The sequence below is a fragment of the Saccopteryx leptura genome, chromosome 13 (assembly GCF_036850995.1).
Source record: "Saccopteryx leptura isolate mSacLep1 chromosome 13, mSacLep1_pri_phased_curated, whole genome shotgun sequence".
Classification (NCBI taxonomy): domain Eukaryota; kingdom Metazoa; phylum Chordata; class Mammalia; order Chiroptera; family Emballonuridae; genus Saccopteryx; species Saccopteryx leptura.
This window is the reverse complement of record NC_089515.1, coordinates 39,012,824-39,028,268: the sequence shown is the minus strand read 5'-3', so window position 1 is coordinate 39,028,268 and position 15,445 is coordinate 39,012,824. Positions and strand designations below refer to the sequence as shown.

The 15,445-nt window shown below is 45.8% G+C and overlaps 1 protein-coding gene across 1 annotated transcript in view; it reads right to left on the bottom strand.

Annotated features, from left to right (window-relative positions):
- Positions 1-15,445, bottom strand: part of PDE8A (phosphodiesterase 8A) — a 155,832-nt gene that overhangs the window by 40,770 nt on the left and 99,617 nt on the right. The window contains exons 2-5 of the mRNA XM_066355110.1: positions 14,284-14,340; positions 11,786-11,976; positions 4,961-5,017; positions 3,195-3,249 (exon numbers count right to left, since the gene is read on the bottom strand). Coding sequence (XP_066211207.1) covers positions 3,195-3,249; positions 4,961-5,017; positions 11,786-11,976; positions 14,284-14,340 — 360 coding nt within the window. The remainder of the gene's footprint in view (positions 1-3,194; positions 3,250-4,960; positions 5,018-11,785; positions 11,977-14,283; positions 14,341-15,445) is intronic.

Sequence of the window (15,445 nt, the reverse complement as noted above, 5' to 3'; positions counted from 1 at the left end):
CCCACAATGCCTGAAGACACCAAGGGTCAGCTAAGATGGTCCAGAAATTAAATATTGAACGTATGTTCCTTCTGCTAGAAGAGTATTACATATGCCAGTCTGTATTTTTTCTTCTAGATCTAATCTTATGCATAGATATTTTTTATTTACATCTCATTATATAATTATATATAACGCATATGCACACACACACAGAGGAAAGAAAAAGCATGTGCACAGGCAGGTTCGTCACTCACCACATTTCCTTGCCACTTCTTTCTCCCTCATTTTAGAGTTCCTGTTCTAGTTCATCTGTTGTAAGGTTCAACTCCTTGCTCATTATTTTGCTCAGATTGGGCTCTGAGGAAAACAGAGCTGTGAATTTATGTATTCCACCAATGGACCCTTCTGTGCACTGAAAGGGGAACAATAACCGGGCGGGGGTATGACTCTCAGGTTGCAGCCATTTCTCCCTGTAATTCCTAGACATCATTATTACTGTTTTCCACAGGGAATACACATCTGTATTCTTGCTTGTCATCTTCTTGCTTCAACCCGTCTTGCATTTCAGGCCTTCCACCTGGCACTCACCTTCCTTCTGCCTGAGGGAGAGTGTTTTATGTCCTTGTGAGGATTTTCTAGTTACAAACTCTATTTTCGTATTTCTGAAAGTCTTTATTTCAACCTCATTTCTGAAAGATATTTATGCTAGGTATAACATTATAGGTTGGCAGTTATTTTAACATTAAAAATATTATTTCGGCCCTGGCTGGTTGGCTCACTGGTACAGCATCAAGCCAGTGCATAGATGACCCAGGTTTGATTCCTGGTCAGGGCACACAGGAGAAGTACCCATCTGCTTCTCCTCTCCTCACCTTTCCCCTTCTCTTTCTCTCTCCTCCTGCAGACATGATTTGAGCACGTCAGCTCCAGGCACAAAGAATGGCTCTGTGGAGCCTCCACCTCAGGTGCTAAAAATAGCTCAGTTGCAAGCATCAGCCCCAGATGGGCAGTGCATTGGCCCCAGATGGGGATTGCCAGGTGGATCCCAGCTGGGGCACATGGGGGAGTCTGCCTCACTGTCTCCCTTCCTCTTACTAAAAAAAAAATAATAAAATAATAATTTTTTTAAATTAAAAGAGAAAACAGTATTTCACTATTTTCTGTTTTCCCTTTATTGCTGCTAAGGAGCTAGTGGTTAGTCTGCCATTCTTTGTAATATTTTCCTCTGGCTGATTTTAAGATCTTCTCTTATTTGTTTTTTTCACTATAACATGTCCTCTTTTTTATCAAATCTACTTTGGATTGGATTTGTTGGAATTTCTGAGTCTGTGGATTAGTCTTTTTAACAGTTCTGGCAAATGCTCTTCAAAATTGCCTTTGCCCATTCTCTCTCCCATCCTTCTAGAACTCTGGTTATGCACAGGCTAAGCCTATACTCCCTAGCTCCATACTTCTGAGCCTCTTTCTGACTTCTTTTCTCTTTTTTTTTTGTATTTTTTCTGAAGTGAGAAGTGGGAAGGCAGAGAGATAGACTCCTGCATGTGCCCAACCAGGATCCACCCGGCATGCCCAGTAGGGGGTGATGTTTTGCCCATCTGGGGCATTGCTCCATTGCAACCAGAGCCATTCTAGGGCCCGAGGTGGAGGCCATGGAGCCATCCTTAGCACCCGGGCCAATTTTGCTCCAATGGAGCCTTGGCTGCAGGAGGGGAAGAGAGAGATAGAAAAGAGAGGGGGTGGGGTGGAGAAGCAGATGGGCACTTCTCCTGTTTGTCCTGGCCGGGAATCAAACTTGGGACATCCACCAGGCCAACGCTCTACCACTGAGCCACTGGCCAGGGCCCTAACTTATTTTCTATTGTTCTGTCTCTGTGCTACATGCTGATAATTTTTTTGACCAACTATCCAAGTTTTAAGATTCATATAGGCCCTGGCTGGCTAGCTCAGCGGTAGAGGGTTGGCCCGGCATGTGGAAGTTCCAGGTTTAATTCCTGGCCAGGGCACACAGGAGAAGCACCCATTTACTTCTCCACCCTTCCCCCCTCCTTTCTATCTCTCTCTTCTCCTCCCGCAGCCTAGGAGCCACTGGAGCAAAGCTGGCCCGGGTGCTGAGAATGGCTCCATGACCTCCGCTTCAGGTGCTAGAATGACTCCAGTTGCAATGGAGCAATGCTCCAGATGGGCAGAGCATTGCCCCTGGTGGGCATGCCAGGTGGGTCCCAGTTGGGCACATGCAGGAGTCTGTCTCTCTGCCTCCCCAATTCTCACTTCAGAAAAATATAAAAGAAGAAAAAAAAAAGATTCATATATGTATTGTTTTCTTTCTCAAACTTCCATACATTCTGCTTAAAATTTCTGATGTCACTTTTTATAGCTTCCTATTCTTTTCAGACATTTCCAAGCTTATCTTGTCTTTTATTTCTTTACACATAATAAATATAATCACTTTAATTCACATCTGATAATTCTAGTACCTGAGGAGCACGAGGGTGCGTTTCTGCTCTCTCCTTGCTAGTTCTCCCGTGCAATGCCTTGTTGCCTGTGGACAGTCAGCTATGATTGCGTGTTCCCTGCTGCCCTCCAGCCATTATTTGTGGAGAGTCTCTGTGGCCAAAGCTGAAGGGTCTTCCTTTGGGGAATCTTTATTGGCTCCTGCAGAAACCTCGGAGTACTACTATCCAGAAACTTTTAAACTACTAAACTCATGGTTTGAGGTTTCTTGACTACCTCGACCTCATTGATATAAATCTGGGCTAAAAATCTCCTTAAGGGTCAGTCTTACATAGAAGTTCTGTCCACCATGATTCCCAAGGTTCACTGGCAACCAGATAACTACCACCTTCAGCCTTTTGGCTCATGAGAAACCAGCAGACTAGATCTGGGGGTGCAGAGAAGGAGCTGTGTTTGGGCTTGTCTTCGCTTCAGAGTCCTTGTACTGACTTTAAGGTTTCATGTATACAAACAGGCTTTAGAACAACACACCCTATGGTATAACTGTTAAAAATGACTTTAACAGCCAGAGTTTTGAGAGATTAAGAAAGCGAGATATTATAGATTATTGGATTACCAGGTTAGAAAGTTAAGCCAAAATGAACATAGCACAACAACACATTTCTTTTCCTTCAAATTAATTCAAAGCCTCTGCTGGCCCTGGACTGAGATAACATACTTCCTCATGCTGAGTTACACTTGTAAACAGAGGGGGTACCTACCCTCGTAAAGCCAGCAGCAATGAGGGGCATCACAGAGGACTCTTCTCTATCCCCCCTTCAAAAGAACAGAAACAGTTAGAGATGATTTTTATCAATTACATCTCACCTTTTACTCATTAATTTATATAACCTTATGACTGTCCTATAATGAGTACTTTTAGATGAATCAGAGTAATATAAAAATCAAAAGTATAAAATTAGTCCTGGTCAGATAGCTCAGTTGGTTAGAGCATCATCCTGAAGCACAGAGGTTGCCGGTTCAATCCCCATTCAGGGCACACACAGGAACAGATCCAAGTTCCTGTCTCTCTCACTATCTCTTCTTTTCTCACTAAAAATCAATCAATAAAAAAATTTTAAGTACAAAATTTAAAACAGTTTTCTGTTTTAGTTTCATATGTAGCTTTTGTTGTTGTTTTTTTATAGAGACAAAGAGAGAGTAAAAGAGAGGGATAGACAGGGACAGAAAGACAGAAACGGAGAGAGATGAGAAGTATCAATCATTAGTTTTTCGTTGCGACACCTTAGTTGTTCACTGATTGCTTTCTCATATGTGCCTTGACCATGGGGCTACAGCAGACCAAGTAACCCCTTGCTCAAGCCAGCAACCTTTGGGTCCAAGCTGATGAGCTTTGCTCAAACCAGATGAGCCTTGCTCAAACCAGATGAGCCCACGCTCAAGCTGGCGACCTCAGGGTCTCGAACCTGGGTCCTCTACATCCCAGTCTGACGCTCTATTCACTGCGCCACCACCTGCTCAGGCTCATATGTAGCTTTTTAGCAGTATATATTAATATTTGAAATACAGAGGTTACAATAACAGCCAAAATATAAGAATAACCATATTATCTATTTGATACATTAATATAAACATGTTAATTTAAATTAAAATTTTTCCTACTTAATTCTACTTCCTGGTTTTTTCTGTTTGTTTATTTTAATTCCAGAAGGAGGATGAAACAGGTAAAGGAGTCAAAAGCATGGTGATAGGAGGAAACTAGGGTTTGGCAATGAGCAAGATGTCTGTGTATACCTAGATGATTAACTGTAATGTTGCAAACTGTAAACTTATATATTGTTACTAGCCAATGTTACTTTAATAAAAATAAATAATTTAAAAATCTCTTCTCACCCCAACAAGGCTCAGGAAAAGAGTTTAAACCAGTGTTTTCCAACGGCAGGTCCTCAGACTACTGCCAGTCCATCAGAACTTTTGTGCCAGTCCACGAAAGAGTTAACCACCCTGATGTCATATGAAGATTATAGAGTGCATAATCCTTAGGTCCAGTGGTTGAAAAACACCAATTTAAAGGACACAGAAACATATCTTCTATTTATAAAATTATATAAAATGAATAACATTTATTTGAATGCTGCCCTTCTCCTCACATATTTTTATCCTTTCGGTACTTCCAATTTAAGGATGAAATATAAGACTTCCTTCAACAAATCTTCATATATTTGGAGTTAGAAGGCCCTAGGAAGACAGCCCAGGAAAACACTCATACTTTCAGAAACAGAATTCTCCAGTGCTGTGCCTATTTCTAAAGTAAAAGGCAGTTCAAGATCACAAACCCAAGCGTGAAACAGAAACTCCTGCCATGAAGTTAACTGGCAAAGCAAAAGGAAATAAAAACTAAAAAAGAAAAGGCAAAATTAAAAAGAGTCGTGCAGTCACAGCCGGCAAGCTGTTAGTCATGCCTCTGTTCCGAACAAGCAAGACACTGACACACACATTTCAAAGTCAAACACTAATGAAAGCTTACCTGCGTACTACACCAATAATAATAGTGTTTTCTGAGAATTTTGATGATCTAATAGACCTATTAAAAAAAAACAAGTTTTAAAATAAATTTAAAACAATTCTTAAAAAAATTAAAACAGACAATTTTGGTAGAACACTGAAAGTTGGGAGAGAAGCAGGAGGAACTAAAGCTCTTTTCACACCCTGGATTCATTCTTTTGGCTGCTTGATCCTTCTCTCTTGTGGGGACAAACTCTTCATCAGTGGACTGTGGTGACCCTGACAATAATGGCTGATTGACATGATTGTCTGCTCTTTGTTAAGCACAGGAAGGGGAGGAAGGCCAGGTGGAGCACTTTCCTGCCGTGCGCTCACAGGAGAGGGGCCACTTGCCTCTTGGACCCATAGGGAATGCTTGTTTCTGTGTCTGACTCAGCACAGCCAGAATCACAGCGGGGCGCAGAATGCAGGGACCAGCCCTCCACTGTATTCTAAGCAGTACAAAGAAGAGTTCCTAGGTAGAATGTAGACACAATCAACAACAACAACAAAATCAAAACTAGGAAATGCAAAATATTCTTATTAAAGAAGAGAATCAACACCTGACAGAAAAGGTAAGAATGGAGGGCTGGTCAAGAAAGTAGAAGGCACTGCGCCTCTGAGTACAGTTAACCCTCTGGAGAAGCAGCTCCTCAGGAAGCCGGGGAAAGAAATCTAGCCAAGAGATCAGAGGACAGGAATAAAGGTGACAGAGGACAGTAGGAGAAGGGAGAAAAACTGCTCCACCAGAGAAAGCAACAGCTCTGAACTCACCCTGCACTGGGGAAAAAAGCAGGACCCTCTGAAGAAGAACCAGGCCACAGGAAGGGGAGGAAGGCAGGCCCTAGACTAGGGGTCCCCAAACTTTTTACACAGGGGGCCAGTTCACTGTCCCTCAGACTGTTGGAGGGCCGGACTATAAAAAAAACTATGAACAAATACCTATGCACACTGCACATATCTTATTTTAAAGTAAAAAAACAAAACGGGAACAAATACAATATTTAAAATAAAGAACAAGTAAATTTAAATCAACAAACTGACCAGTATTTCAATGGGAACTATGGGCCTGCTTTTGGCTAATGAGATGGTCAATGTGCTCCTCTCTGGCTACCAATGAAAGAGGTGCCCCTTCTGGAAGTGTGGCGGGGGCTGGATAAATGGCCTTAGGGGGCCGCATGCGGCCCGCGGGCCGTAGTTTGGGGACCCCTGCCCTAGACGGAAGGGAAAATGACTCCCCTGAGAGGGTGACTCCGGGAGAAGGGTTGGTGGGGACAATACCAGACTGCTCAGCCACGTCAGAGGTGTGCTGGCCCCCTGGAGAATGTGTCCAGGATGGGATGGAAAATAGCGGACACATGCCACATTACTTCAGTTCTGTTGGTTCAAGAAACAGAACCACTTTTAAATCACAGAACACAGACACTGATTTGAGTGACTATTCCTCCATTCTTTCAAGGATGGTACATAACAGAGCCAAGAGAGAAATTCATCTGTCACATACAATGGATGCCTCGGTTGGGGCAAACTTTTTCTGTAAAGGGCCAGATAGGAAAAATTTTAGGCTTTGTGGGCTATAAAGATTGCTACAACTACTCAGTTCTGCCACTAAACATGACAGCAGCCATAGACAACATGTACATAAACGAAGGGGTGAGACTGTGCTCCCCTTTGCCCACTCCTGCTTTGGTGTGCTGGGGCTTAATGTTCTCATGGAGCTTGAGTGAAGAAAGGCACAGAGTCTGACCACAGATGCAGACTAGATCTAGGGTGGGCAAGTTGCTCAGGGATGGAAAAATGCTCTAGGGACCAGGCAGGAAGGCAATCTCCCTGTCTCTCTCTGGCAAACAGCGCCTCTGCCTCCCCTCTCTCTCCCTCTCTCTCTCTCTCCATTTCTACTTTCCCCAGAGTCCACTCTACTCCGCCAGCTCCCACCTGTGTATCGTCTCCAGAGGGAGCCAACCTAAAGGGCACTGCATGGCTCTACTTGAAAAGCCCTCTCATAGGTCCCTGAAGGGCCCACCGACCAGGTGCCAAACCCCAGTCCCACCATGGGCTCCTGCCTGGAGAACAGCCAAGCTCACTACCCTGGGGAAGGAGCCATAGGAGGGCGACTGCAAATAATTCTGATGGTCTTAACACAAAACTTGAAATAAAGGTAACGCAATGGAAGCTTACTATAAGAACACAGCAAAGCCCGTCGACGAGGTAAATTTTACAAAAGCACAATTCCACGACTTGTACTTAGCCACTGTTCCCTCTGCCATATGAAATGAGTTTCAGATGGACAAGAATGGAGTATACAACGGTGAACAGGATCTGCAGACCACGGTGAACCCAAAGACTGCATGAAAGCATCTTGTACTGAATTCAGTTCGCCTCTGCATCCTTCTGGACTGAGCCGTTTTCATGCTGTCTGCTGTTCTCCACCTCCCTCTGTAAAATCTACCTTTCACAGAGCCCTGCTCTGGTCACACAAAGGAATATTTCTCCACTTCTTCTGTGCACACTAGCTCCTCAGTGTCCTGTAGAAACTCATTTTCTTAGTCTTCAAGGCTATTTCTCTCTCTGTGATTGGGCAGCTCTCTGCGGCCCCTCCTCTACCTTGTCCATGTGTCCTCAAACAGGACTGAGAGTCTTCAGCAGAGGGGGTCGGAGGATCTCTCCCGCACCCCTCTGCTAGACCCCTGGCGTCAGCAGCCTTGTCCTCTTAAGGTCTGGCCTGCAAATCAGGTCAACGGGAGCAAGTCATGCTCAGAGAGCAGGGCCAGCAGGGGCCTGCTGCACAGAGTGGATGCCTGTCCAATCCCCTTCTGTACTTGAACTGTCCCTGAGAAGGGATGTGGTGTGCAGGTTTGAAACTGCAATATGGGAAAGGCTGTTTCTAGGCTCCTTATGCCTCTGTCCCTTCTTAGAACACAGCAGGAAAAACCACACCTCTGTCCTTCTCTGTTCCCGTCCTGCGATCCCAGCACAGGCAGAACGTAAAGGCCGAAGGGGTGGTGGGAGCAGCAGGCTCGCAGCCTCTGGCCTGCCCACAGGAGTGCGTGCCCGCCGAGCGTGGCCCTGCGCCATGCAAGTCCAAGTCCGGGGCTCAGCAGCACACAGTGGGGGCGAGGCAAAGCCTCTCCGCTTCCTTCCTGCAGGGACTGAAATACACAGAGGCCAAGCCAGGACAGGTTTCTTCATTAGTCCCCACAGGCCAGGAGCTGTGGTGGGGATTCCTGTCCCTTTCTGTCCTCCCAGCTTCTGGCTTATGTATCGTCTTAGCTTTGGGTTTTCACTTGTTTCCTTTTTAGGTTTTTGATAGGAAGCTGGGAGGTGGCGCTGACATCAGGCAACACACAGGACGGCCTGCAGCAGCTGCACCACTGGTTGACCTGGCTGGGCTCCTTCTGTCATCTACTCCGTTTCCCAGTCAGCAGCCAGAGGGACCTTCTGTCTTGCTCTTGCCACCCACCCGCAGAGTAGTCAGTGGTCAGTGTCTCGGCTGCCTCCAAAGCCCTCACCTCAGCCCCCAGACCCCCAGGACTGGGCTTGTGCCTGCCATTCCAGCCTCACTCTGAGCCCCATCCACACCTGCCACCCCTGCCTGACCCAGCAGCCGCCTGACACGGAGCAGGGGAGCGCTAGACATCCTGCCTGTCCCTATAAATGCTGCTTCCTCTGTCCACAATGTTTTCTCCACCTTTCTTCCTTTCAAAACTCCTGCTTATCCTTCAGGACTCAGCCCAAATCGCCTCTGCGAAGCTCTCCCTGACACAGACACCTGTAGCGCTTTGCAGGTATGCCTCCATGGGCACCAACGCCAACTGCAGTCTCTGCTCCTCAGAGGTGAGAACCACATCTTCTTCACCTGTGCGGGCTAACATCAAATACAGTGCCCAGAACTAAGAAGATAGGCAAGGCAGGTTCCTCAACTGGTAGATTTGGAAATATAACACAGACTATTTGGCCTTCAACAATGCACCTGATAAGGAGTTCTAAATGTCCCCAACAAATAGATACAGGTGAATGCTAGTCTTTTAGGCAAGTAAGCAACTGATAAAAAACCTTTCATGGGCCATGCTGAGTAGGTGCCACACACCCCCCTCCCAATAACAGGAGAATGGCGGGAAGGACAGGGCTCTGCCAGGGCTAAGGTCGTGGGAGCTGTGTGAATCAGCAGAGAGACAGCAGATTCAGGAGAGACAGCCTGGAAATAAACCAGGTCAGGGCCAGAAGTAGATGAAACTGACTTAGGAAGCCACACAGTAAGCAACCCAATTCACATTACTTATTATTATTATTTGTATTTTTCTGAAGTGAGAAGTAGGGAGGCAGAGAGACAGACTCTCGCATGCGTCCGGCTGGGATCCACCAAGCAAGCCCACTAGGGGGCGATGCTCTGCCCATCTGGAGTGCTGCTCCATTGTAACCGTAGCCATTCTAGCGCCTGAGGCAGAGGCCATGGAGCCATCCTCAGCACCCGGGGCCAACTTTGCTCCAATGGAGCCTTGGCTGCAGGAGGGCAAGAGAGAGAGAGAGAAAGGAGAGGAGGAAGGGTGGAGAAGCAGATGGGCGCTTCTCCTGTGTGCTCTGACTGGGAATTGAACCTGGGGTGTCCACGTGCCAGGCCAATGCTTTACCACTGAGCCAACTGGCCAGGGCCACATTCCTTATTATTATTTTTTTTAAATAATCTTTTTTTGTGTGTGTGTGTATTTTTCTGAAGCTGGAAACGGGCAGAGATAGTCAGACAGACTCCCGCATGCACCCGACCGGGATCCACCTGGCACGCCCACCAGGGGCGACGCTCTGCCCACCAGGGGGCGATGCTCTGCCCCTCCGGGGCGTCGCTCTGCCATGACCAGAGCCACTCTAGCACCTGGGGCAGAGGCCAAGGAGCCATCCCCAGTGCCCGGGCCATCTTTGCTCCAATGGAGCCTTGGCTGCGGGAGGGGAAGAGAGAGAGAGGAAGGAGTGGGGGGTGGAGAAGCAAATGGGCGCTTCTCCTATGTGCCTTGGCCGGGAATCAAACCCGGGTCCCCCGCACGCCAGGCCGATGCTCTACCGCTGAGCCAACCAGCCAGGGCCTTCCTTATTTTAAAATTGTATAAAACTTTTATTTATATATAATAAATGAAACCAAATTTTTTAGAATATTCCAAAAATGCCTAACAATTATACATTTTTTCCCTCCAAAGTAGAGCATAATTTTGTGTTATGTATATTTTACAACAATAAAATAGTGCAGAGGCCTGACCTGTGGTGGCGCAGTGGATAAAGCGTCGACCTGGAACGCTGAGGTCGCCGGTTCGAAATCCTGTACTTGCCTGGTCAAGGCATATATGGGAATTGATGCTTCCTGCTCCTCCCCCCTTCTCTCTCTCTCTCTCTCTCTCTCTCTCTCTCCCCTCTCTAAAATGAATAATGAAAAAAGAAATTAAAAAAAAAAAAACCAAAACAGTGCAGAATAACTACAACATAATCTTTCTTTTATAGCATGGTATGATTAGCAAGGTCATCTTTATAGGTACAAATTTCTGTCATCCAGCACATGCCTGTGACTAGGTTTGGGCCAGAACAAGAGGAGAAAAGAGGCCAAAATTTCCTGGGACCCTCCCACTCCTGCCCTTCCTACTGGGCTCTGTGGCCCTCCTTAGGGGCTTCTCCCCTTGCAGCATCCCACCAAGACCACCAAGCACCACAGACCTCAGATGGCTTCTTTCCTTCCTCTGAGTGACATCCTTCTCAAGTTAAGAGACAGAAGGACTTGGAAACCCAGTGTTCCAAAATTACAGTTGAGAAACATATCCCAGGGAAGGCAGAACTAACCAAAGACAAAGAGCTGGGCAGGGGAGGGCCTGAGTGAAGGACCAGGGCCTCCCTCCGCATGGGCCAGAGCTCTCTCCACATGATCCCTCCCCGGTCCCTCCCCGATGTGCCAGTGACAGGCCAGACAACATGTCCAACAGACCTGGGCTACAGTGACAATGGCTTACTGCAATCGAACAGACAGAAACAGGAGCCCACAAGCAGCATGACAGGCGGGTCAAGGCCGAGGGGAAGCCTTACCCAAGGCGGACTGTGTTAGTGAGAGCCGCCTACTCGGGCTACCTGAAGGTAGGCTCCACCACCAAGGAAAGGAAGTACCTGAAAATTACCTCAACTCTGCAAACAACCTTATAATAGCCTGTCTTTTTCTTGTTATCTCAGTTTTCAACCCTTGGTATATTTAGTTTAAATCTTTTCTATCTCCTCAAAGTCAAAATTTTAAATGTCCTTAAAAGTAATGTTATAAAATTTTATATTACATTAAAATTAAGATTTATCTTCCCCAAATAAAGTTTTCTATTAAGTAAAAATAAATGTTTCACTTTGCCTTGGTTCCATCAGCAGCAGATAACTTTCTTTAAAAAGTACTTTTCTTAGATATATGTCTGCTACCCAGAATGCTCTCATAATACTGATTTTTTCCAAGTGTTATAAACAAGGCCCATTCACTAACACCAGAGGACAACTTCCAAGCATCTGGAGAATTATAATAACTTGCTGCAGTAATATGCAGGTGACAGTTATGGTTAATCACATCATGGGTTTCATCTTAACACATAATGGTTCTCATTCATGCTTTCTTCCTATTTTAAGCAAAGCAAAGCAAAATAAAAACCAGACCTAGGAACAATGATGTTCTAATCTAATGTCTTGCTTATTTTACATGCACGAAAGGCAACCTAAAGGATCCTGAATTAACTTAATGTATTTCTGGGCTGTGTTACTGTCACAAATGCCAGTGGGACCAGTTAGGCCCGAGCCCCCGGCTTACCTGCAGAGTGCATCTGCATCCAGCTGTCGGGGGTTTCTGTGGTCAATGATGATGATGTCATGATGTTTGGCCAGAAAACAGGCAAGGACAGCCCGAGCCTCCTTGGTAACCGTACACTTAAACCCTGCTTTTTCACATGCCTTCCAGAATCCTTTACACTGGTTATCTTCTTTGGTAAACACTAAAAGTACCTGAATCAAAAAACATAAACACTTTTTCTTTAAAGATGTTGGAATTTCGTTTTTTAACAAGGCACAGAAAACTCCCAAGTGTTTTAAGGCAAGTACACGGGTATGAACATTATCTGTTGATAAAAATCCTTCTCCTACATGTAACTCAGGGACATTACTGCTCACCTCCCGGAAATCAGTGCGACTCTACCTGCTCTTAGTCTGGAAGTCCAAGTGCATGGGTCACACACTTACTTCTTTTGCTAATAAACCCACTGACAGAACACGACAAAGGCTTGATTGAGCACTTTATCTCGAAACTAAATCAATTAAACCATACAAATATTTAGTTAATAGTAAGTTAACTAGGCAAGCCCGTAGGTGGAAAACACTAATATTTCAAACTCCTAGAATATTTACTACTTTATATAATGTATTTAAATGTTTTGACTCAAGATTTTATATAATTCCTCCAAGTTGAAAAACATTACTTTGATTATAAGAGAGGAGATTAAAAATAGACCAAAATGTTATACTTCAAAACCTGTCAATTACATGACAGAGGACTAACCCCAGGTACAAGAGGCAGCATCTGTGCCTCTGCTCAGGAGCCGCTAGTTCTATGCCTGGCCTGGAGCAGGTCAGGCTTGGATCTGCTGCTTCCCCCTATCTGGTCAGACCCCCCCGCCAGCTCTGCTCCAATCCCTTTAGACCTAGGCTGCCTCCTGGGGGTCAGGGTGGGAAGGGAGAGTCAGGGCAGCCTATGAAAAGGAGGCTAGAGAGCTGACAGAAACCCTGTTCCCCCACGCTTGGTTCCTCTAAGTTTAACCACGTATGTGAATACCACAAATGCAAAGAACTAAGAAGGCACATCTCTGCCAGTCTTTTCCGACATTAAAAAAAAATAGAATAGTGGGCCCTAGTCAGTTTGCTCAGTGGATAGTGTCAGTCCAGCATGCTGATGTCCCAGGTTTGATCCCTGGACAGGGCACACATGAGAAGTGACCATCTGCTTCTCTGCCCCTCCCGCTCCTCCTTCTCTCTCTATTGCACTCTCAGAGTCAGTGGCTTAGTTGGTTCGAGCATCAGCCCCAGGCGCTGAGGATAGCTCAGTTGATTCAAGCATCGGCCCAAGATGGGGGTTGCCAGGTGGATTCCGGTTGGGGTGCATGCGAGAGTCTATCTCCTCCCCTCTCACTTAAAAAAATAGAATAGTGAACATGTGTTTGTATGCAGGAAACATCAAATAATTTTGGGGTTAAATTTCTTTTTTTTTTTTTTTTTGTCTAATGTTTTAAACAATTTATAGATATTTTTTCTCTGATAGAGCTAATTCAGAAACATAGGGAAGAGCTTGATTTTCCTTTTTAAAAAATATTCTCCAGCCTGACTGAGCAGTGGCACAGTGGATAGAGCATCAGACTGGGATGCAGAAGACCCAGGTTCGAGACCCTGAGGTCACCAGCTTGAGCCCAGGGTCGCTGGCTCGAGCAAGGGGTTGCTTGGTCTGCTGAAGGCCCGTGGTCGGGGCACGTATGAGAGGGCAATCAATGAACAATTAAGGTGTTGCAATGTGCAGCGAGAAACTGATGATTGATGCTTCTCAGATCTCTCCATTCCTCTCTGTCCCTGTCTATCCCTCTCTTTGACTCTCTCTCTGTCTCTGTAAAAAAAAAAAAAAAATTCTCCACTGATTTGAGAGTGGGGAGAAAGGGGGGTAAGGAAGGATGAGGGAAGGATGAGGGGGGATGAGGGAGGGATGAGGGAGGGACGAGGGAGGGACGAAGGAGGGAGAGGGAGAAAGAAAAGCATTAACTCATTGTTCCACATAGTTGTTCCATTTAGCTGTGCATTCACTGGTTGCTTCCAATATGTGCCCTGACCTGGGATCAAACCTGTGACCTCAGCATGCCAGGAGATGCTCTATCCACTGAGCAACCCAGCCAGGGCCTACTTTTTTATATTAGAAAATTTCAAACCTACAGAAAAGCTGTGAATGACCATGAATGCTAGTACACCCTTCTAGGTGTACTAGCATTGTTAATGTTTTGCCCCCTCTCCCCGCTCCTCTCCCCTACACTCCCTCCCTACACACACACAGAATTCCCTCCCTTTTTTATTGCTGAACCATTTAAAGTAGGTTGCAGATATTTCTTTATCTCTAAATACCTCGGTGTGCATTTCTAAAAGTGCCCTTTCTTATATAACTATGGTATCAATACTGTTATCTAAAATAGACTATTTTGAATATTTAACTTTAGGCCCTCTCCTTCCTCACCTCTTTAAAGAAAACCAACATGAGAAAATTACAGCATGGTTTATAATTACCTGGAGTTGATCTGCATGAAATTTCATGGGGCCAAACTTCACACCAGCTACTGCTCCCTGTAAGAAAAAAGATTTGTTTAAATTAAGAAAAATGTAAGCTTGCTTAAAATTTTCTATTCAGAGCCACAGATAAAAATAAAATTTCTACTCTAGAGAAAAATTGCATCGAATAAAGTCTCCTTATAATCCCAGAACAGGTGGGGGTGGGGGGTGGGGGGGGAGTAGCTGAGTGGGATCCAGTCCTTTCCCTAGCTGTGTGTGACTTGAAGTCAGCTACTCAACCTCCCTCAGCCTCAATTTCTCATTTGTTCCAAAGATCAAATGAGATTACAACATAAAGAGCCCCCAAAGATTAGACCCTCACCAACATTGGTTCCTTAATGTCTGCTTTTCTCTTTCCTGTGATAAACAATAAAATCTTGTATCTAAAATGGCACGTGAATAATGACATGTAGCAGTCACAACCATGGGACCTCCGAGCCAAAGACACCTCTTTGAAATAGTTGGTTCTTTCATTTTACAGAGGAGCATAGTGCTTTATCAATAACTGCTTATCTATTTAAGAACTCTAAGCCCTGGCCGGTTGGCTCAGCGGTAGAGCGTCGGCCTGGCGTGCGGGGGACCCGGGTTCGATTCCCGGCCAGGGCACATAGGAGAAGCGCCCATTTGCTTCTCCACCCCCCGCCCCCCTCCTTCCTCTCTGTCTCTCTCTTCCCCTCCCGCAGCCAAGGCTCCATTGGAGCAAAGATGGCCCGGGCACTGGGGATGGCTCCTTGGCCTCTGCCCCAGGTGCTAGAGTGGCTCTGGTCGCGGCAAAGCGACGCCCCCGGAGGGGCAGAGCATCGCCCCCTGGTGGGCAGAGCGTCGCCCCTTGGTGGGCGTGCCGGGTGGATCCCGGTCGGGCGCATGCGGGAGTCTGTCTGACTGTCTCTCCCTGTTTCCAGCTTCAGAAAAATACAAAAAAAAAAAAAAAAAAAAAAAAAAAAGAACTCTATGTCTATTTAAGATATAAAGACAAATACAATATCATAACCAAACTCCCATGAATAATCATCACAGCGCCAATGAGGCTGAGCACACCGCGGGCACTGTGCTGAGGACTGAGCATACATCACCTCGCTGAACCTTCACAGCAATGAGGTGAGAGCTCACAGTCGGCAAA